This window comes from Harpia harpyja, chromosome 1, assembly GCF_026419915.1.
Source record: "Harpia harpyja isolate bHarHar1 chromosome 1, bHarHar1 primary haplotype, whole genome shotgun sequence".
NCBI classification, from domain to species: domain Eukaryota; kingdom Metazoa; phylum Chordata; class Aves; order Accipitriformes; family Accipitridae; genus Harpia; species Harpia harpyja.
In genome coordinates this window covers 84,915,174-84,938,762 of record NC_068940.1, presented here as the reverse complement: position 1 = coordinate 84,938,762, position 23,589 = coordinate 84,915,174, and the positions used below count along the sequence as shown (strand labels likewise).

The 23,589-nt window shown below is 39.5% G+C and overlaps 1 protein-coding gene across 10 annotated transcripts in view; it reads left to right on the top strand.

Moving 5' to 3' along the window:
* The window catches only part of ADAM22 (ADAM metallopeptidase domain 22), a 139,507-nt gene that overhangs the window by 106,935 nt on the left and 8,983 nt on the right, over positions 1-23,589 (top strand). For 2 of the 10 annotated variants that reach the window (XM_052802776.1, XM_052802819.1), the window contains 13 exons: positions 275-355; positions 587-637; positions 923-986; positions 1,508-1,613; positions 2,688-2,804; positions 3,504-3,672; positions 5,248-5,356; positions 6,337-6,427; positions 7,766-7,783; positions 10,654-10,848; positions 13,721-13,821; positions 14,382-14,448; positions 17,582-17,692. In XM_052802776.1, the coding sequence (XP_052658736.1) occupies positions 275-355; positions 587-637; positions 923-986; positions 1,508-1,613; positions 2,688-2,804; positions 3,504-3,672; positions 5,248-5,356; positions 6,337-6,427; positions 7,766-7,783; positions 10,654-10,848; positions 13,721-13,821; positions 14,382-14,448; positions 17,582-17,692 (1,280 nt within the window). Of the gene's footprint in view, positions 1-274; positions 356-586; positions 638-922; positions 987-1,507; positions 1,614-2,687; positions 2,805-3,503; positions 3,673-5,247; positions 5,357-6,336; positions 6,428-7,765; positions 7,784-10,653; positions 10,849-13,720; positions 13,822-14,381; positions 14,449-17,581; positions 17,693-18,219; positions 18,295-19,809; positions 19,897-23,589 lie in introns of all 10 variants that reach the window. The other 8 variants (XM_052802858.1, XM_052802793.1, XM_052802785.1 and 5 more) reach the window with 8 other exon arrangements.

Sequence of the window (23,589 nt, the reverse complement as noted above, 5' to 3'; positions counted from 1 at the left end):
GGGGTCCTGTGTCCCGAGAGAGTGCTTATCCTGCTTGTCCCCACACTTAATGCACTCAGGAGGGGGTGTCTCAGAGTGTGGTACCACTTGCACCAGTAAATGGCTGGTGGCTTGACAGGTGCAATGTCTGCACCAGGGAAAGGAAAGTCTTCCCACTTCAGTCAGCACATGAAAGTTTCCCATTTTTTATTTTAGTTAAAACTCTAAGAAAGCATTGCATTTAAGGCAAGATATGGAGAAACCAAGACACTAATTTTCTGTCCTTTTTTTCCAGTTTGAACCTAAAGGAGTTTTGTGCCGAGAAGCAGTGAATGATTGTGATATTGCAGAGAACTGCACAGGAAATTCCAGTCAGGTGATTTTTGTATGTTCTATCCAAGAGATGAAAAAAACCCACCTGTAGTCTCTCAAATCACTGTGAATGTTACTGTTTTGTGTAGTAAGGTGTATAAAAATTGTATTAAACCTGCTGATATTGAAAAAAACAGCATGATAACTGAAACAATTTTCCATATGCCATTTGTTGTATGCTCTGCTACCATGCTTGTCAGATCTATACTCCATTAGTTATTTTCTCTTTCTATAGTGTTCTCCCAATATTCATAAAATGGATGGATATTCATGTGATAACAAGCAGGTAATTAGCACTTCAATTTGTTTTACATTCTTTCTGCTTTTATGGATTGTTTTTTATAGATTTTGGTTTAAGATCTTCAGAAGTCACTTGCGACGGTTTTGCTGACATTCCTGTGTTTTGGGTGCTAGTTATATTTTGGAGCTAAGCATTTAAATGAACAGAAAGTAGAATCACATATTAGTTGCCTCAATAGAAAGCATGTGACAAATCTGTATATTAAACAAATACATATTTTGGAAAATCAAGTTATTTGAAACTTTTTCTGTATTTTTTCTTTCTTTCTAGGGTATTTGTTTTGGAGGAAGATGTAAAACCAGGGACCGGCAGTGTAAATATATCTGGGGTGAAAGTGAGTGAATGTTATTGTTTCTAAGTCGTTCATGTGGCTTGAAAGATTACCTTGGCTGAGAAAAATTATGGAAGAGGCATATTCAGAACCATTAAAAACAGCTAGGACTGTATGTCCCTCCCCCTCTTACCTCCTCATTTTGTCTTTCCATCCTCTTTTCCAGCTCTTTTTCTAGTGTTGGTTAACTTACTGGTGATTATTCTGAAGTCTTCGGTTTAATTTCTCAATAACCACCTAGGGAGCCTATACTCGTATTTATTGATTTATTTCAGTGGCTTCTGGACATTTTGGACCAATAAACCCTGGTCAATCTTAACAAAATCTTAAAAACAGTCCTGTGGTGCCAACATAAAACTTTTCATTGAGAACGCTGTGCAGATTTTCACAGACCACTTGCAGACCATTGGTACTGCAGTTCACAGATTGGAAGCTCTGCTTGCTTTGATTGTGCATTGCCATTTCACAGGACCTGGCTTTTCAAAGTCTTCATCATATTAGAAGAGATTTGTTTCTGTTTTTAGAAGTGACAGCTGCTGACAGGTACTGCTATGAGAAGCTGAATATTGAAGGGACTGAGAAAGGAAACTGTGGAAGAGACAAGGACTCTTGGATACAGTGCAATAAACAGTAAGTTGATCCATTTTGAAAACAACTGGTATGAGATTTTTATCCTTGATCTAGTTCTTCAGCTGGCATGAAGAGGCTCGCAAAGCCTCTGTACAGAACAGACTTCTCTTGGCCTTCTGCAGACATTAGTGCAGGAAATTCTGGAGGGAGAGGAGTGTTGAGAGGAGATGATCTCTGACAAGAGAGCACCATCTCAGCTGTGGGAGCACTTGGACCAAAAGTGGTCCTAGTACTCTTGCTGAGGCTTAGCAGTGCAGAGGAGAGCAGCCTGTGGTTTCATGTCTCAGTGTGGTGGTCACCTTTTATGCTGTGCCATTGCATTGCTAACTCATGTTCAGTTTTCATTGTATTGAGCCCTCCGTGTCTTTTCCTGCAAGTTGCTGCCTGAAGTGTTGTTTCACATTCTGTATTTATGCAGTTGATAATTTCTGCATATTTTTTAACCTTTTGCCAGTCCTCATCAAACTGCACTCTGGTTTTTCAGATGAGTTCTCCATTCTGTCAATGTCATTTGAATTCTAGTCCTACCTACTAATGCCCTTTCCTACCTTTCTGTGCAGATTTGATAACCTTACTTTTGTTCCATTACAAATTTATAAGTAAAAAATACTCAGTAATATAGGAGAGGCCAGACAGTGCACAAGACTCCACACACGAGTTGTAAAGTCCCTTCAACAGTTGAATTAAACTTGGTCTCTAGTTCCATTACGTATGTGTCATATGAGAATTTGTTTAAAGCTGGTATCTACTGCTTCTCCTCTATGGGCCAGTTAGCATATCTTAATAGGATGTTAAATCAATTTGATGTGGTTTGTTCTTGACAGCTCCCTGATTGCTATTACTCAGAGCATTTTTGATAATACATCTTAAAAAAGACTCTTTTCCCAGTCTAAGCTCCAAGGAGAATAATTTGCTTGGGAAACAAGGCATTATTTATGGGACTTACTGTCAGTGGGAGAAAAGCAGGGAGTAACAAACATGTTACAAAGCAAGTAAAGAAAAACACATTTTTTTGATCATCCATTTTCATTGAATTTTATTTTCAGTGAGTATCTGTTTATTCTCTCAATGCAGGGATGTGCTTTGTGGATACCTTCTGTGCTCCAATATATCCAGTGTGCCTAGACTTGGAGAACTTGATGGAGAAATCACATCATCAATCTTGCAGTTTGGAAAAGTCTACAATTGCAGGTAATTGGAAATCCTGAAAACAGAACGATCAATATCCATCTTGCATGGAAAAGCAGCTTTCTTTAATCCTAAGTGGAGAACAACTGTTTCTGTTAAATTTTTTTTTTTCCTATTAACACATAACTAGTTCAACCTTTGTTAAGCTTCAGGAACTTGACTGCGTATAGGAAGTGCAGCTGTTTTGCAGTTCCCTCTGTGTAGTAGTTAATTTTGCCTGTAGAGACATAATGCTCTTCTCTGGCCTCTTGATTTTACATTCTTTAACGTCTGTGAAGTACTTAACATACTCAAAATACTTATGGCGACATATGCCTGCACTGCCAAAGCTAACTGGCAGCTTAATACGTTGCCATATGTTAGCTGAATCCCAGTTATAGACCTGATGTGTTCTCATAGCTTCACGCAACTGTAAGATGAAACAAAGTCCTACACAAGTAAACTCAATGTTTTATCCAGCACTAGCTTTTACACAGGAAGAATGGTCTTTGTTTTCACCGTTACATTTGTTTGATGTAGATATACTGTGTTTTGGTTTGTTTCATGTTAGGGCCAGTGAGATAAATAAGCTAATACTCTTTCCTGGTCCTGGGTATTGTATAACGCAGACAGAAATGAAGGCACCAGACCAGAGCCCAGTTTCTCAAGCAGTCCCATCTAATCACAGCACAAGTCTCTGGGGTCCTCTTGGTTGTCTTGCAGTGGTGGCCATGTGAAACTTGATGAGGAGACGGACCTGGGCTATGTGGAGAATGGGACGCCGTGCGGGCCGAACATGGTATGCCTTGAGCATCGCTGCCTCCCCACTGAGGCCTTCAACTTCAGTACCTGCCCAGGCACCACAGACAGCCAAATTTGTTCAGGACATGGTGTATGTTCTTGTACTCTTTAATCCTTTTTTATGTTTTTGCTGGGTATCTGGTGTTGTGCAGTGTGCTAGCTAGACCTTTCAAAAAGCCAGCAGCGTGACTCTAGAAGTCTTTATACTGGAGAAGCTTTTGAAAAGGAAAGGGGGAGGAGGCACATAAATAAACATAACGCATACCAGTTAAGGCATCTTAAACAATGAGTCACAGTAAGTACGTATTAGTTTTGCAAAAATTTTATTAATCAATTCTTTTGCTATCACTTCTGCTAACTTGATTGATACTTCCACAGGCAATGTACTAGAGAATATAAAGGTCTAAGAACTGAGAAACTTAGGTCTCTGTTCTTCCAGATGCTCTTTTTAATTCCCTCTGTATTGTGTCAACCAAGAAGGTTCATGAAGTTGTTGGATTTTGTTGGCTGAGAGTTACTTTGCGCTGGAGAAGAGGGCAGTGAGCTGGCTCTTGGCTAGTAGCAGCTTCTCAGCTTGGTGCACAGCCTATGGCTTTTCTGTGGCCCTGGCAAGTCCCTTTGTTGCTCACAGAGTTTGAAACAGTGTCCAGGTCCCTATGGCTGATCTGAGATCAAAGGAGTTGTTCTCTCCTGTCATGGTTTAAGCAACTAAGCACCACACAGCTGCTCACTCACTTCCCCCTAACCCAGTGGGATGGGGGAGAGAATCAGAAAGAAAAAGGTAAAACTCGTGGGTTGAGATAAGAACAGTTTAATAGAACAGAAAGGAAGAAACTGATAATGATAATAATAACAGTAATAAAATGACAATACTAATAAAAGGATTGGAATATACAAAACAAGTGATGGCACAGTGCAATTGCTCACCACTCACCAACCGATGCCCAGTCAGTTCCCAAGCAGCGATCCCCCCCCCCCACCCCCCCAGGACAACTCCGCCCAGTTTATACACTGGACATGACATCACATGGTATGGAATATCCCTTTGGCCAGTTTGGGTCAGCTGCCCTGGCTGTGTTCCCTCCCAACTTCTCGTGCCCTCCAGCCTTGTTGGCTGGGCATGAGAAGCTGAAAAATCCTTGACTTTAGTCTAAACACTACTTAGCAACAACTGAAAACGTCAGTGTTACCAATTTTCTTCTCATACCGAACTCAAAAACACAGCACTATACCAGCTACTAGGAAGACAATTAACTCTATCCCAGCTGAAACCAGGACATCTCATAATGTCTTTTGTCTTTTACACTGTGTTAAAACCCTTCTTTAGTCTGAAACTAACCACTTCGTCATATTTTGAAAAAATAAAATCATTGAGGTTCAGAGTCTCCCAAAGCAAATATAAATGGCTCTATTAAATATATATTACATTAAAAAGATATTAATGTACTTAATATATATTACATATATTTGTATATAAAGTACAATAATACATTTAGTACATTTATATCTATTATATAAATCAAAAATTGCTGTATATTAAAAATGTTTTGCAAAGTTTTGCAGGCTGTCAAAATCAGTGCTATATGACTGTAGCTATACTGTAGGTATTAATTACGGGAATAGATTAATTTTATGATTTTATTCTGAGCTACACTTTTGGCTGCAGGTTTGTAGCAATGAAATAAAGTGTGTCTGTGACCGATTCTGGGGAGGAGATGACTGCAGTTCTCGTATCAAAGATGATCTATTTTTTGATAAAGATGCCATCAATAAAGGTACGTTGTTATAATTTTTACCAATAACTGGAAAAGCTTGGATTTGAGGAATGTTCATTAAACAAAACTAGATCTCCTACCTTTCAGTTAGCATACAACACGATGCACCATTAAGAGCCTCATTCCCTTCCCTTCCCTTCCCTTCCTCCCACTGCAGGAGCACTCAGTGTCTGTGAATGAGGTCACAAATGTGGGGCTGGATGTGAGCGGTGCCACTCACAAGCACTCAGTACACCTCTCAGGACTGGTACCAGTGTGTCTGGTTGTACCTTGCTTGTCCTGATCATCTGAGTGGCCTTATTAAGTATATTGATAGATTAGGATAAGCAAAAAGATGCTGGGACTTTTCATATCTAGATTAAAAAGTAGTTACTTACATGGCTGGTTTTTGTTTGTAGAGTCAATTTTGTGTTACATGGCCAGTATGCAGAATGTTGGCACACAAATTTCAGGCTTTTACATTTTTAGAGTGAAAGTTTTTATTCATCTTGCATACAAAAGAAAAATATATTGTGGAAAAATGAGGGTGTAAATGTTTTTCATTATAAATCCTTGTGGGGGGACAGTTTTACCGTCTTCCAGAACGTCTGTTTTGGTTACTTTATTCAGCTATGGAAGGGATTTGAGCAAAAACAAACAGAAAAGTCACTTTTATTCCAATGTAAGCATATATTTGCCAGGCAGGTTTTAAGGACGTAAGCTACAGCAGTTTAATATTGATAACATTATATTGGCATACCTGGCACAACTTTCCCATGTAGCAAGTGTTCAGTTAAGGGAAACGGACACAGAGGTCAAAGCTTGATTTACAAATGATCTTTTTATGTCCATGTTATACTTCAAGATTATATATCACTGGTTACAATTAATCAGCCTAGTGCAAGTTGTCTAAGCAGGTTTTTGAAAGACAGTGCATTTACTAGTTTTGTATATTTTTCTGCTAAAACCCTGTATATTTTTCCCCTTTCTTGTGTTTCCAGGTGTTGTTAGCACAAATATAATAATAGGGGCTATTGCTGGCACCATTTTAGTGTTGGCTCTCGTTTTAGGAATAACTGGTTGGGGTTACAAGTAAGTAAATTATGTTCTTCTTAATACAGTTAAAAATATGTTTATTTCATCTGATAGCTGATTATGCTATGAAAAGAACAATTAAAACTTAATCTAAAAAATCCAAATTGGATTATATTTATACAGTGACATTTTTGTAGTTGTAGCAGTTTTCAAGCAGTTCTTACATGTGTATGTGGTTTTGGAGCGCTTGATACAGGTTTGAAATTTATTTCTTAGTTATTTCTTTTCTTTTTTTGTAGACGATCAGAATATGATTTTGCTGTATCTGACAAAGGAAATACAAGAATACAGTCTGATTCAATTATATATCTCTCCTAATGATGAAGTAAATTTAGCAAGATTAGCCTTCAGTCAGTCAGTAAAGCATTTAACCATAGGCTTCCTTAAACAGATGTTTATATTCAGTTGGCTTAATCTGAAATTAATTCAGGCATGTTTTTTGGTAAGAGAGAGAGAGATCTGTAATTTGCAAATAAGGTGCAAGTTCTCTCCTGGTGTAGAGGTGTCAGTGTTCCGCTCACTCAGAGGCAGAATAGATTATTTTAGCCTGACTGGTCTTTTTCAGTTTTTCTCCTTTTGTGAATTTCTTCTAAAAACAGAGGGGTTTAGTTCTTTTGCATATTAAAGAAATATTCAGGGTACTTACTTTGTCATCTGTGTTTGGGTGAGACTGGCTCTTGAAGTCCTTCCTCCACAGGTCTTTGGCGTGCATGGAGGGCAGGGCAGGTTCAGCTGCAGGCAGTGCTACAGCTGGGACACAGCCCCAGCAGTCTGGCATAACAAACTGGCACATCCCCTGCTGGTTTATTAGACTGAGGTGGGCTGAGGGCAGCTCAAAAATACAAGGAGAGAAGCATTTGGAAAAAAGAATGAAGATTAGGATAGTAAAAAGGTAGGTTATGCTGTCTTGGTATATCACCCTTGGCTTCTGGCAGTATCTGAAAATCTGGACTTCTGAGTACAACTCCAAAGTTAAGGGCTCATTTTGAGATCACATCTAGCCAGTGGGATTAGGTTTTGGAGGTGGAAGGCAAGAGTGTACCTTTCACAGGCAGCTTTATAGTCAATCAACTTAAACTCATCATGAGCTGCACCACCTCCAACTCAGCACTGACATTAGCCATCAACATGAATATATTTTCCTTGTCTGTTCTGATTTAGTATGTTTATGAGTATGTTTGCTTCAGAAGTGTTTTCTGTAGAAATATTTGGAGCAAAAATTTAATTCTGCGTACATTACTTTTCTCTTTACTTTTTTTTTTTCTCTTACTGACCATGTATACCTGCATACTGATAACTCATTCTTCTTTCTTTGTCTTCTCTTTGTATGGAAAGAAACTACAGAAGACAGAGGTATGTGATAAAAGTAACAGAATGTGTATTAGAAAGTTCTGAAATAGCTTTTCTTCTCTCTTGCTCATTTACATGCTATATGGAAAATACAATGATGAAATATCATATTTTAAAGAATATTTGCTTGAATATGTGAAATTGGTATTTATTCTCTAAAGGCATTGCTTGAAATCCTGATTTCACTGGACTCAGTAGCAAATATAATGTTTACTTCTGAGATAGTCTATTTTATTTAGGAAAACAGGAGAATATTTCCAATAGGAGAGACTGAACATCTGCTATTAGAGATGAAAGTGTTCTTGGGAGGCTGAGAATTGAATAATTAGTATTAATATGATGTTCTGGAACCTTTTGAGACAAATTAATTCCTGGAGCTTCTTTGCAGTTAAAAATACAATGCATTTAAATTGCTGTGCGAATGAAGAGCCTATTCCTTCCCACCACCCTGCTCAACTGATTTGTAGGTAAAGCACAGTACCATCTTCAGCACAGGGCTGAGTTTTCACCCTTTCAATCTTGTGGTCAAAAGCCAAACAGTTCTTTGTGACTCAGGTTTGGCTCCTGGAAGACCACCTCCCTTTCATCAGTCATCTGCCTGGCAGACGGATCTTCTGGAAAGGAGTTGGCTCCTTCCTCTTCCAGTCCCTCACAGATAAGAGGGTTTCTCAGATTCTCCTGTTTTCTGCCTGTATCACCACCTCCTGGTCCAAGCTCCTGCTTTGTTTGTTGCTGCTACCTGTTGTGCTTGTTCTCTGTTTCCCCTGCCTGTGTAGTGCTTTCTCTGCCAGGCTCAAAGTACTTGCAAAAAGCAGAAAAGCTCTGCCAAGTGCTGGTTGTGTACTACAAGGTCAGATAGGCAGCAGGAACAGTAACAGGAAAAAGGCAAAGCTATTGAAGTCAAGCCTTATGGAGAGGTTGGTGGGTTGTAAATGTCAGCCATCACAAGGAAGGCAGAATTTCAGGGTTTGGTGCTGCTCAGTGGCATGCAATCTATTTACAAGCACAGACTAACATGCCCATCGAGTCACTCTATTGTGGATGTTTCAGTGTTGGCTGAGGACAGAGCAGCCAGAACCTTGAAATACAGAATACTGCCCCATACATGTTCGTGTTGGAATATTAGCAAATCTAACTTTTTCAAATTCCCTCATCTCCAGAAACTAGCATATGGACAGAGAGCTGTGAGTATGCAGTCAGTCTGCAGCTGTGTCTGTGGGCATGGATAGAGTGGAAACCAGCATAAGCTGAGGCTTTTGAAGATGATGGAGATACTTAGTAACTACATCTCCTTCATGCAGAAAATGAAGTTCTGTAGGCTGCCTTCTAAATAGATAATTTTGGATATGTACAAGGAGTGCTCCATAAATGGAAAAAACAGACATCCACCAGGGTGTCCAGAGTGTCCTTTTTTTGGAATTGTTTATGATTAGTCCTTAAATAAAGATGAAAACAAGCCATTGAGGTATTTTTGAGCCTTACATAAGGAATGATATTTTGCAGTCCTAAGCAACTGAAATGAGTAAACTGAAAACAATGAAAAGAGCAAATTACCATGGATTCTGCTAGCTGAGATAGTGCGGCTTAAAGGGCACAGCTATGTGGGAGGAGTAATTTCTGACGGGATAGTGAGAGGACAGTTTGCTGGAGGAACCCTGGGGAGCAGAGCTGCCCACACTGAGTCAACTCTGAACACACCAATGTACCGGCTGAGGAATGGGACAAGAACCAAGACTCAGGAGGTGTTAGAAGAAATAGTGTGGAAGTACTGCATTGCACTAATGATTTATGTGCCATATAATTATATATTTTAAATACTTCAGGAGCATTAGAAATTCAGATGTGGAATGAAGAGAGCCCAAATCAGGTCTGTAGTTGGACACAATCTGAATGTGAATCAACCTTGTGATAAATGCGCATCTTAATAGGGGCAGACTGAAGCAAAAAGGCCTTGGAAAGTGCAAGGCTGAATAGATAACTAAGCTGCTGGTATTGTGATATAGCCAACTTTCAAAGTAGGTACTTGTACTAGGGAGGATTTTTCAACTTGGTGGAACTGTTACTGGAATATTTGCATGGCAGGTTTTCTGCTGGCAATGAATTCACTATCTGTAAAAAAGTTGTATAACTTGATTAGGACTTTCTCATGCATAGATAGTTTTATGCACCAAAACTGAGCTTCTAGTACTGGAAAAGGATAAAATATTGACAGATGTGTGTGGCATTATTTTTATGTGTCTTGGCTGATTGAGTCTATTGTGGTAATCAGGAGTAGCTGAGAAGCTCTGACACTGGCGTTAGGTCCCCTGCACAAGAGAACAGTTAACAAACTGGAGGGTTTTCTCCTCCTGAGGTTTAAACAACTCAACAGGTTGCTATTCTTGAATTCAGGAATGATCACAAAAATTAAGTGGAAAGCAACTATCTCAGAAGGAAGAAGGCTTTCACTTTCCTGAACTCCTTTTTGATCCAGGCATGCATTCAGCTCAAGCTGTAGTGTTTGTGCTGCACCTGGGGATGCTTTTCACAACCAGAGTGATGAGCCATTTGAAATGTCTGAACTTGGTTATCCAATGTCTCAAGAACCACAAACTATTCACTTTGAAAACTAAAATCAGAGTTTATTAGTGAAATGTTCCTTGTTTTCCCCTACCAAAACCACATAATCTACTTTTCTGCACATATCAGAAGCATGCGGGAATTTTCTCTCAGATGGTTGAATTATTTATTAATACGTTTACTGTGTGTGGTTAACAGTTTCCTCAAGGATCGCTAGCCTTGCCTCTTTTCTTTTAAACTAATGTTTGTGCATGTTTGTGTGTGTGCTGGTGCCTGTCATGTTCTCTGATTCTACAATGTTTATTATACTTTAGACAAATACCCCAGGGAGATTATGTAAAAAAGCCTGGAGAGGCCGACTCTTTTTATAGCGACATGCCTCCTGGAGTCAGCACAAACTCTGCATCTAGTTCTAAGAAGAGGTCTGCTTTTCTGTCGCATTTTCAGATTTCTACCTGTTCCATCACCCATTATTCCATTAGTCAGAACATTTCATTGTTTTGCAGCAGGTTTGAGTCTTTCTTCTTTCTTTGTGGAATGTTTGAAATAGCATCCTTTGTGCTTTGATTACTGATTTTTCTCAGATGCCCTGAGCTGCTAATTATTACAAATAGGCCAGAATAAACAAGTTTTCCATTGTAAACCAATTTTCGTTTAATCAAATTTTCATTGTCTCCCTGCTTGAGAATTGTTTTCAAGTAGACTCTAATAATAATTGCTGGCTCAAAAAAAATTAAATAAAACCCCACAATTTTTAAAATCTTGGTCATGTAATCAAAGAAAAGGAACACTGTCTTGCTTCAATAATAGTTATAAACATAAACTGTTCAATATAAATGTTATTTTTATATCTTCGTCAGTGTCATTAATTCATTGAGTTGACCTAGACTTCTGGATAATATTCTTGCTGTCTCACATTAAAGATGGTGGTGCTTGCATTTTATTCCACTTACTAGGCTAGTATACTAAATGGTCGCTAAGTGTTATCTTAGAAAATAATTCTACAAAGACTTTCTGTAGTTTTGTGCTTGCTATTATGAGGAACCAAGGAGGGCATCAGATTTTGCCCTTGATGAGATTTCACTATTTCTGTTATTGTTCCAGTTACTTAAAAAACCCAACAACATTTTAAAATGGAAAATTCACTGAAAAGCATTGAGAGTCATTTGTAATTGCTAAGGTCATTAGGTCATGATGCTCGCCATCCCTCTGCAGTTAGAAATCCTTTAATTATAAAAATCTCCAGCTAGCACTTTAAAACAATTTATGAGAAGCACTATGTTGTAGGAGGAATAGACAATCCTGAACTGCTTTGTGAGAAAACTGCAATTCTCAATTCTTGTCTCGCTGAGCAGTCTGTAACTGTGCAGTTGATGAAGCCATTTTCTTTGTTGTTATTTTGAAGAAAGTGAAGAGAAATGTATGGAAGGGATGCATTTGCAGTGACATTCGCTATTTGGGTATAGCAGCTTGATCCTATATGCGACTTCATTCTGTCTGTTCTAATGAATATGTTATTAGAAAAACTGTAGCAGTGATTAATTAATGATTTCTAATTTTTAAATTCAGCTTTTTAGATGTGTGAGTGGATAAATAATTTTTTTTTCAGGGAGCAAGTGTTAATCTTAAATGATGCAGTGTTTGTGTTGGAGAATCTTTTGTCATTTGGATAAAATTTTGAAAAAAGTTTTGGGAAAGCAAGTTTTCATAGCTTTGTGTAAGCAGGTTCAAGTACCAGTTAAGAAAAATAGTTTCTTTTTAAATGAATGCCATTTAATGCATTTCTTCTTTCATTCAGTATCTGTGTTTCTCTTCATACTTCATTTCTTTCATGTGTCTCTGTTTATTATTCGTTCCAAAAAAGCTAGTGGTTTCTAAGGTCTGTCTGTACTAGAGAGTTTTGTTGTTCCCCACCACCAGTTCAGGTATGTTGTGCCACTGTCAAGTCTGGAAAACTAAGTCTGACAAACATTTCATTAACATTGTGGTGGAGCTGACATAGTCCTTCCATCTGAATGCTCAGAGTGCTATTTCCTACCTCCCAAGCTGGTTTTGATTTGCTCTGTGTGCAGATATGGATGGCATCTCTTCGGAGATGTTAGAGTGACTGGGCCATTAGCTGCCTGGGCTTCTCCATGCTGGAAAGCACTATGAAGTGTTAGTTGGTATTCAGAGGATGTTCAAGGGTTAAGACAGAACTTTATGATAACTCTTGCTGTTACGAGGTAGCAAACACTAAAACCAGTATATAGCAAGACATTCCTGAACCTGAAAATAGACCTTTAGGAAGAGAAAATGATTAAAAAAACCAGTCAGTGGATCTGTTGGTTCTCAGACATTTTGTGCTGTAATTAAGTTTGAATTAATTAAATCCTGGGCTTACTTCAGTGTGGCTGTGATTAGCCTGGTCTTCTGGAAACTGAAGAGCATCTCTCAGATGCCTGCCCTCCAAGGAAAGCAGAGACTGAAAAATGCAAGAGTATCCAGACTTAGAAACTACAGAAATAGTTCCTTTAAGCAAAACTTCTTTGTAATAAATAAGTCATCTATTCTGACCAGTTTTCAACTTCCTCTTGTGTTCTGTTTTGGAGGTAATTGTAGATCTCATGGCAAACAGCTGAGCAGCAGCTCTAGTTCAACAGGAGGGAGCCTGTTGCAAAACCCCATGTGTTGGACATTGCCACACACATCTCTGGCTCTTAGAGGGCGTACAAGAGGAAAGAAAAACTTTAGTTTGCACCAAGCACCTAGATATAAAGACTGTTTTTGGCTTTGAGTTTAGCATTAGGAATATATACTGCAGTGACTGGCTGACAAAATATAATAAAAATTCAGAATTAGCAAAAATGAGGCAGTTACCCCTCCACTGGAGCTACCAGCTGTGGGTGGGAGGATGCTCATCACAGACTCCTGGGCCCCTGAGACTGGTAGCAGTGGGGTGAGGGAAGCAGTCCAGGCTTTCCTACAGCAGCACAAGGAGGGAGTGGGTAGCCTGCAGGTGGGATGTGCTTAACTGTGAGATAAAAAAAACCTTGAGATGAGCACAGTTGGAAGAGCATCTTCCAGCTAAGAACTGGGGCAGAGCTGCAAATCCAAAGGAAATCTGGTGTGCACTGGTGTTTGTGCTTTCCACAGCAGACATGCAAGAAAGCAGTGCTGAAGCCTGGCTCTTGAGCGTGGGCACACTGAACTGCTGCAGGGACAGCTGCGAAGCGTAACTGCAGGGTTTAAGCAGAAATCCTGGATGCTCTGCTAGTGCAGACAGACCTTAGGCTGTGTTATGTCACCGGCCTCGGGAATGTGAGTCTCTGAACCACTGAGCTAACATTGATGTGAGATAATACCCTTAAAAATAACCGCATCTGAGCCCTCCTGTTCCAGGTCAAATGGATTATCTCATTCCTGGAGTGAAAGGATCCCAGACACAAAACATATTTCAGACATTTGTGAAAATGGGAGGCCTAGGAGTAATTCTTGGCAAGGTAAGTGTGAACCTCAGTGCTGGCCACAGTGGAAACCAGCCTCTGGGCTATTGCTGCCCTGCTGAAAGTTTAGCTGATCTTAGGACAGCAGCATGGCTCCTTACAATTGTGCTAATTTAACCTGGAATTGGGATTTAGCAGCACCCTACACAAGTACCTGTTTTGCACGATCCTTTGTCACATAGAAATGATGTTTAATTTCTCCCATTCCTCCAGTGTGAGCTAACATGAAAAAGAAGTCGTCTATTCACTCTTGCCAGCTTCTGTGATTTTATCAGGCCGTGTTTAGTGGTTTTGCTGAAGTGTAGTGATTTTCTCAAATGAAAGCTGAAATTAAGGAGTTTTTTACAGTTGCAGCAAAAAGTAGAGAAAGATCACTTAAGTGTCAAGTTTATCTGGTCTGAGGTAAGTCAAGAGGAGCGGACCTGTGACTTTTAAATGGTTAAAGCTAATGAGGTAATGACTCTTTTGCTGGGGATACGAAACGAATATACAGTTTGGCATGGGACGCAGGTGAGTTTCAAGTTGTTTTACCGTCTGTATCCTTTGATTTCTTTCAGGTAATATAGGAGGAAACAGAAAGAAAGTCAGAGGCAAAAGATTTAGGCCACGGTCTAATTCAACTGAGTAAGTCTGAACTTATAAAAGCAAAGCCAAAAAGTACAGTTTTCATATTTGTGTTTTGTAGATGGAGATTAAGAGTACTGAAAAGTAGACAGCTGCATTTTTTTCTCTGTGGCCCATTCTGATTGCTGACTGATAATCTGGTAAATGGTTTGGCTAATGTATTTCAACCTCTTTTTATGTATTCTTTAAAAATTAACTATCAATTTTCTTTTTTATGTAGGCTTCCTCACAGTCGTTCCCATAGCAATTCCCAATGATGGTGGCAGCCTGCACCATCACTGCAGGCTTTTGTCTACAGTAAACTGCCATTGCTGAGTGTATCCTGGTTCAATACTGAATTTCTGATAACCTGTTTCCTACCCTTGTCTTCACCTTGGGTTGGGCCATTGCAGAGTTAGAGATTTGTATCTCTGCGTACCTGCCTGGAGGTTTTAGGAGAGGTATCTGTCTGCTTTGAGAGTACCCTGAAGTTTATCATTGTAAGCCTGAAACAGCCAGTCTTGAGTAAGCCCTGCAATAAATGGGTAATGAGAGTCCTTACCAAGCGACTGATCCCCAGACCTTTCTAGTATGGCTTAGAGTTGCTTTCTTATTAATTTATTGGTTACATTTACTGAAGAGCCCATGTATGCAGTGCTCCCCATAGGGAAAGAGCCTTCCTTATGTATTTAAGCCTGCTGGTTCAGGCTGCTTTTGTGAATGAATGGTGAGTGGCTGGAAACATAATCTCTGGGCTTGTCAAGCACTGGCCTGCTCTTACAGCACTTACGCCACACGGGAATGGCCCCTTCTTTGACCATGGTGGCAATGGCAGTGCCCTTTCCCTCTATCATTAGTACAAACTTTGCACCTCTATGGGCAAAGGGGCTTGATACCAACCGTGCTGGAAACCAATAATGCTAACTCCTCTCTGGGCCCTGCTTTCTTCGGTTTGGGCATTTTGAGTCTGTTCTGAAACTTTTCTTCCATCTGCAGTGCACTGTCTTGAGGTGAGTAGGCTCGGAAAGGTTCATAGAGAAGGCCCTCTGTTACAAATTACAGAAATAATAGTTTGATGCACATTGCAATTTTAACATTGCATGGTCAAAATGGCAACATGGAAGCAGAAATTTTAGCCCTAGATCCCTTGGAGGAGTTTATCTGCCAAATGCCCCTGAGCTCTTGGTCTTTGTGCTGATAAACTCTTACTGAAATGTTATTTTGCTTGTTTTCTTTCCTCTTTGCATGAGACAGTTTGATAAAAGCAAAATTAGTCTGACCAAACTGCCAAGAATACAAATGAGATTGCACATTCTTCTTTAGAAACTTGTCCTGTGCTTTCCGTCATTTTCCAATTGTATTTCTTAAAATTTGTTAAAAAAAGAAAAAAAAGTTTAAATTAATGATACCATTATTCTATCATTCAGCAGAGGTGTACACTGGGGCTGAATTGGTCCATACAGAATGAAACCAGATCAGCTCTTTTTAGCCTAGAGTGAACATAACCGCATGGAAAGAGTATTGTTTTCAGTAAATATGCCAGTGGGCGTATTTTCTTCCTCTGTGCTGTTCAGCTGGTATATTATACATTTTCACTGAGAACTTTGGAGCACTAAATAAGTGGGTAGACAGAGAGAGTATGAATTGGAAATCTTTTTCCCTCTAAATTTCTTTCTCTTTTAAAGGTGCCCCTGAATTTCCACCTAATTCCCTGCTTTCCTTCTTGCTGCTTATTACAGTCTCTCAACCCAGCAGCAGCCCTGGTGCTAAAGGGAGGAGGCTTGTACTTCCCAAGGGCTGTGTAGCAGCCTGTTAGGGATGAAGCACAGCACGTGTGTTCCTGAGAGAGACCTGCCAGGCAGGAAAATGCTCTTTCTCCTGATGGGGTCTATCCTGGACTGCATGGGACCGCATATCCTGGGTCCATATCCTGGACTTAAACAAGTCTCCTTGGCAAGCCTGTCACCCCTTGGAGAGACAGCTCCCACTGAATGATCCACGTGCTGTGTCGATTTGGTGGGGAATGGAAAGAATTGCCGAGGGTGCACAGTGACTCTGGTCAGAGAGATAACTTCCTTTGTGAGCAGAGAAAATTGACTGAGAATGATCTAACTGTGGCCAGCATTTACTCATTTATGAAAACAAAAAGCAACACCAGCTGCTTTGAGGATGCCTCAGAATACATGGAGGCTTTTCCCACACAGATTTACCTTCTTACCTTCCCTGGGAAATATAGACTCTCTTCTGAAACAGTGGACAGCGTTTGGAAAGTCCACCTTTGTGGCCCCTGGGAGTCCAATAAAGCATACTTGTTGAGATGGAAGAAAAGGGGTAACACTGTTACCTTTTAGTAGCAGAGACAGTGTAGTTAACCACTAGAAAATTGGGTTCATTGGGTGCTGAATTCAATTTTTTTTTTTAAGCAGGTGTGCACTAATACAGTTCCCTACAAAAGTATCTGACGTATGCGTAAGTCTGCAGTAGCTGCATGTATTATGCACAATTTTTTTTTTGTATACAGCCAAGCACTAGATAGAGGCTCATGCCATTAATCATTTAAGCAAAATTTCTGAAGTACTGAGCAAGGTTTGAGCTCTGCAGCCCTCATGAGCAGCACTGACAGGAGGGTTGCAAGCACACTGGGCAGTTCTTGAAAAATCTACTGCTCGTGCCTTTGTGTGACCCCTTGTACCTAACAGATACATGAACAAGGCTTCTGCTAAGGGTATAGCTCTATGGAGACTGCTAAAGCTCTTTTGGGATGTTTTTAATTGTTTCTAGATGTTTTAAAACAAAATTCGTGTTCTTTACTAAGGGCAGATGGTTCAGTTCACATGGAAGGTATGCCAACAAGCCAAATGTTTCTGTGGCTTTTTCAGAAACAGGGTTGATGAAATGGCCTGATAAAACAAGTTTTCTATTAAAATCAATTAGAGTTATACAGGAGTGATAATGAGAATTTTCTGAATAAGCTGACACTTTAATTGGGAGCTTGTGTTAAAACAAGTTCCAGGGAACATGCGTTTTGCCAAATAGCAATTCTGACCTTTGTTAATTTGCACTGCTTTTCCTATAAGCATTTGTCTTCCTCATTGTTATAACTGATACAAACATCTTTGGCTTAGACTTTCTATTATATATTGTCTTTTTGCAGCAGGGTAACCCATGCATCTGAGCCTGGGCTTTCTCTCGCCCACCAAATCCCGGCCCAAGGCATAAGCCCAGGGGGTTCTGACCACCCCCAAACAGGGAGTCGGGATCACAGGTCAGTCTCACCTGCCCCTGCGTTCTGGGCTGCCATTTTATCCCGTGAAAAGTCCCTTCCCTCAGTATACAATAGTTTCACTGTGGCAAAACACCATGATTGCTTGGAGGTGCTCCTGCTGATGCAGCGCTAGCTAACCTTTCTCCTCGCCAGCCTGAGGAGTACAAGTCCTCTTGAGCCCAGGTCTTTTGCCTTGTTGCATGTTGCGCTACAAGCCAAATCGAGCTGTTGGTCTAGCTGTAGGCTTACGTGTAAGGATACCTGTGTTTTAAAGCAGAATTTCTCAGTGAAAGAAAATGCAGATCCTGGCCATCACTAATGAACGTGTGGCCAGGAAGATCAGCCTGAGAGCTTTCTAATGGTATCACGTAGTGGTCTGCAGTAACTCAAGTTTAACCTTTCTGTAACAGATGAATTGAGGTGGTGAACGACGGTCTGTAGTACAACCAGACCCAGGAAACCCTGCAACACGGTTGTGCAACAACTGCATGCTTTGATACCACCTTACACTTTGTTTTCCAATACAGGAAGCCAGATTGGGAGTGTTTCATGGTTACCAAAAGACACTTTCAAATGAAAAAAAGCAAGTCAAAACTACTGCAGCGAGTACAAGAAAATGTGTAGTGCACCTACAATTAAAGCTAAAGCAGAAGTTTATTAGTTCCTGATGATGCTGGCGTCAGCCTGTTGCTTCACTTGCAGTTCATCTCTTGCTGCGCTACAACCTTTGACGTTTTCTTTCTCTAAGAGCCCAAGCTGGAAAGCATAAAGCACTCCCGATTCCTGATAAATAAGCGAGCTGAGGAAGCTACTTAGAAGCACTTGTGGCTGAGGGCGAGTACTTTCTGAGAGCTGTGGCTGTGCTTGTGCGGGGCGGGGAGGAGAAGTTCCAGAGCAAAAAAGGAGCAAAAGAAGTCGAAAAAGTGCTGCTGCTTTTGTCGTCAACGTGGTTTGAAATATGGTGGGGGTTGAATGACATGATCTGGCCCAACCTTTACTCATCTGAGCAATCCCTTGTGAGGCCTCTTCCCATGTGTGAGGTCATTGGAGTCACTTATAAACGAGGGTGGCGAGAACTGGCCCAGAAATATTGAAAATAACTTAAAGAGGAATTTTCTTTCCCTTTTTCCTTGGTTACAATTTGTTTCCTATTTCAGAGTGTGCTAGTCTCTATTACATAAAGGCGGTGATCACAAATAATCGTTAAACTGTTGCCATTCTTATACAACAAGAATAGACTTTAAATTGGACCAGGCAGACTCCTGTTTCTACATTGCCCTTTTTTCTTAACATGACAGAGGGGGAGCAATTCGCTAACCTTGTTATTGGGGGCTAAGAGAAACCAGTTACAGAAAAATTTCTTCTTTCCTGGTAATATTACTGTCAGATAATTCAACACTGTTTTTATTTCAGAGTTTTCATGTAGCTAATATGAGTATGCAGCTCAGACTTTTTTCCTAAAAAGTGTGGTTTTGGTATTAAGATTGCTTCTGTAAAATGTGAGATAACTCTGCAGCCCACCTCCATTAAAGCTTCTTGTGGTCCTACCAAATTAAATGATCATCGAAAAATCAGGGAGTTATTTGCACATAAGTGTAAAAAGTGCCACTGCAGTGGCAAACAATTCAAGCCTTCTAACACACTGAGGCTGAAATTCATTCCTGTAGAAAGGGCCAAGCCCAAGTTTCTGTGCTCATTAGGCTATTATCTTGCAATTTATTCTAGCTGTGTGAAAACATATGTCTTCAACAAGGAAACTGCAGGATTGGAGCCAAAATGCCCCTTCATCCTTATTCTGAGATCATGAGAGGAGTTCAGACAATGAGCTTAATGCTGGCCCTCTGCATGGGAGTGAATTTTACCCTTAAGACATTAAATGAATGATGTATCCCAAAGAGTTTCCAGGTTAATCGAACATATGAGTCTTCTTGTAGGTCAGATTTTTTCATGCAGTTGTACACGTTGCCTAGTCCTCACCCAACATCCATACTGATTTATTTGCCATAGTCACTTGCATTTTGGGGATGAAGACATCCTTGCTAAGCTTGTGCTGTGTGTTCTCAGATTTTCTATTCTTGTTCTTCTGCTTTCTCTGTTCCTTCCATTGCTTTCTGCAGGTATTTAAACCCATGGTTCAAAAGAGAATATAATGTAGCTAAGTGGGTAGAAGATGTGAATAAAAACACTGAAGGACCATACTTTAGGTATTTTGTAAATTAATTCTATATAATTTTTAAGAGCTGTTCCAGCATATACAAATATCTTGGGACTCCTACCTTGTATAAATCAATACAAGTTTCTGTAGGTGCAAAGGGCCCCTCTTCTTTTGCTGCATTTTGATGTCTGTTTTTGGCTTCATGTGCAATTTACAATTCTTTTTCTGAATGTTTTAATGAAGCCATTGAAAAGGGTGTGTGTAGTGCATGCATTCCCACCGTCATCTATAGCTTGTAGTAGCTTTCTCATCATTTTATGCCAAGTAGTGTTTTATGGGCATGAGACATATTTATCACTAATAAAGTAGTATTAACTTAAATAGAATGTAATTTACTGAAGCAAGTAGTTTCATAACACATTGACTCTACCCACTGTCTTATATAGTGCATACTAAAATTTACATGAAAAAAAAAAAAGTAGTGGTATTTTACCCTCAGCATACAATGAAATAATTAATATATTGTAATTGGAAAACTAAATGTATGAGAATATACTCTGTGCTCTATCAAACCACTAATGAATCTGTTACAAGTGAGTGTAGGGTTCAACCAAAATATCACTTGTTTTTGAGAGGGGAAGGTGTGTATTATTTGATATATTCCAAGTTAAAGAGAAGAAGCATGCATGAGGCTGGCCTCCCTGTTGTACACAAATCAGGAGACTGAGAACATTTTAGTAGATTCTCAAAAGACACAATCCCACAGCTGAGAGAAGTTTGCATCAGCTGAAAAAATCAGCTAGCATAGGAGAGAATGGAAGACAATTTATGACAAATAATATAAAACATAAAAGAAATTGATGAAGCTGTAAGTTGACATATCAAAAATGAAGCTGAAACAAGAATTACAGAAACAAAAAGAAAAAGAATACAAAGCAAGTTCTTTAGCCAAAACAGTGAAGGATGGTAAGAACGAGTAAATAGAATCTTAACAATAATTTTGCTACATTAGTAGACCTAATAATAGTGCAAAAGGGCAGAAACAGTCACTAAATAAGTCCAGTGTGTATTTGGGAAAAAAACATGATGGAGTTGAATCACAAGGTGCTAATGAAACATTTCCTTTCTAATAGTAGCACTGGCAGATATTAAATAGCAGAGTGGGAATTTAGTCATTTTTAGAAATAAAAATGCCACAAAGCCTTAAAAGAGCATAAAATTGTCACTTTTTTTAAACCATTTGTGTTTGTTTTCAAGAACTCTTAAATCACAGAGCAAGTTTCAGAAAGGTTTTCCAATGAACAAATAGGGCAAATAAGGTAAATTTAAGCCTGCTAGTCCTGATCTCAGTCCTGAACAAGGAGTAAAAATCCCTGACACAAGAATCCAAGGCTTATGGGAGAATGTTGTGATTTTGCCAACCAGTATCAGCCACGTCTCTGTGTTGGTGCTTGGACATTCAGGCATGGTGTATTGTGAGTCCAGTAGTTTTACCATTGTTGGTTTTAGCATTGGGATACAGGGTCCAGTTCTGGTGTTCACAGTTCAACAAGCATGTTCAAGAACTGGGGAGGTTTAAGCCCTGAGAAACGTTAGAAGGGACTGCAGGGCCTCAAGCTGTTCAGTTTAATGGAGCAGGCAGACTGAGACGGATAATGACCAAAAGTCACTGGAAGGTGAAATTGGGCAAGCTCACACTAGAAATGAGGTGTATTTTTATTAGCAAACCTTTTCCTAAAAATACCCTCTAGACCTTTGTTGTTCAGGCAAGGCCATCAGTCACTCACCATAATCTAACCCCATAGCTGTCTTTCAGGGTGTTTGTATCAGAAGCCCTTTGGTCACAATAAACAAAGATATTGATGGAATATGATGATAACACTGGTTTAGAATATGTTACTTTAATTGGTTTAGTTAAACAGGTTTAAATTCCTGTGTGGATACTCTTAATTTGGTTTTCATCTTTTAATATCAGTATATCTTGATTTAGTAACTAGATTAAATTGATAGGAGCGTACCCTGCCCCTGAGGGTTTTCAACTGTTGCACTGAATAAGTCATGTTTCTAATTGTATTTGAGATAAACCAAGAATTTTTTTGCATGTAGATGAGGATTAAGCTGCCCCATGTGAGTTTTAAGTGGTGTATATCAGCAGAGATGAAACATCAATTAAAAATTTTACACCATAGCAGCTTACTAATGACTGTCTGCAGCAGTAGCTTTAGAAATGAGAGAGAAACTAGAATAAATTTAGAAACCTATATGTCCTAATTAATTGAGGTAACCATGGGGAAGTATTCTGCTGACATATTATGGAAGGCAAAGGATCAAATTTTCTCCTGGGATGAATTGCCATGGGTTTATGAGAGGTTGTACTGAACAGTTTCTCCCCAAAATTCAGGTGCAATTTTGGTTAATGTCACAGACAGGAAAATAGTGTTCCTAGGAATGGTGTGTCTCAACATCACGTGGCTGGGTTTTGAACCTGTGAAGTAATTCGCGAACAAAACAAAACAAACCCTGTTGGATGAACTAGAAAGGATGAAGTCAGACTGTCCAGCTGATGCTATGTTTTAGGAATCATAGCCCAGGATAAGATATTTATGCCGGATAATTAGCTGAGTAGTATTTTTGTTGCTAATCTTTGATTTGTCTTTTCTTTTGAAGACAGCCTGAAAGTAACACTGCTGTTTTGCATGTCTCCCTATAGTTTTAGGAATAATGTGTTGATGACTGGTGCTGTTGCAGGTAGAGTGAAGTAAAATTACAAAAAGAGACAAAAATGCTTCCTACAGTTCCTGGGAATGATGCAGATTTTCAGAAAATAGAGATATTGGGTATCACAAAGACTTTCTCCATTAGGTTAAAAAAATCTGTATAAATCAAAATTTCTCTCTATCACCTGGTGTCCTAGTTATTAATTTTTTTCTAGTCTACAAGTCTAATGGGTATTTCTATATAATTACTTTTTATTAATGATAATAATAATAGTAGCTGGTGTCTCTGGTGCCTGAAAGCTCCCAGCTGTGGGATTCCCTTCAGAAAGAAAATAAGATCTGTAAAGAAAAATCTCATTTTCCTGCTCAAAGTATAGGCTAGATTTTAATTTTACATGCCAGGCCATAGCTGTGTAACCCAAGCAATAAACCCAGGCAGGAAACCTTTCCCTGATTTCAGCTTTGCTGCAAGGTGTGCTGTTTTACCAGTGTGATACTACTGCTTATTTTGTTACTGCTAATTACAGTGGCTACCATACAGACTGATCTTACGTAATACAGTTAAGGATTACTCGAAATCCTCACTGAATCTTAAAAGACTCAGGATGGTGGTATCAGAAAATAAACTGTCAGAATCCCCAAATGTGGCATTTCTATAGATAATTATAGACAAAAAAAGACTGGAAGGCACCTACTGAAGCACTGAACTGCCTACATTTGATTTAATGCAAATATTTACAGTAACTTAGATTCTGTAGGAGTTGTTTAAATAGAAAAATAGTTTACAAAAAAACCAGGTTTTTTAGAGGGAGACCCAAGACACATACCCAGAAGGAGAATGGCCATCCCATATCAGAAGGGCACTGGCAAGGGACATGGAAGGCAGGAGACAACAGGCTATAATTTCCCTCCTATTTTTAATGTGCTTTGGTGTCCTTGCTGTCTTCTTCCTCGATTTCTTCTCAGCTCTTCCTCAGCTGATCATTAGCCAGAGTTGGCTCTGCTGCTTTGCCAGGTCCATTGCC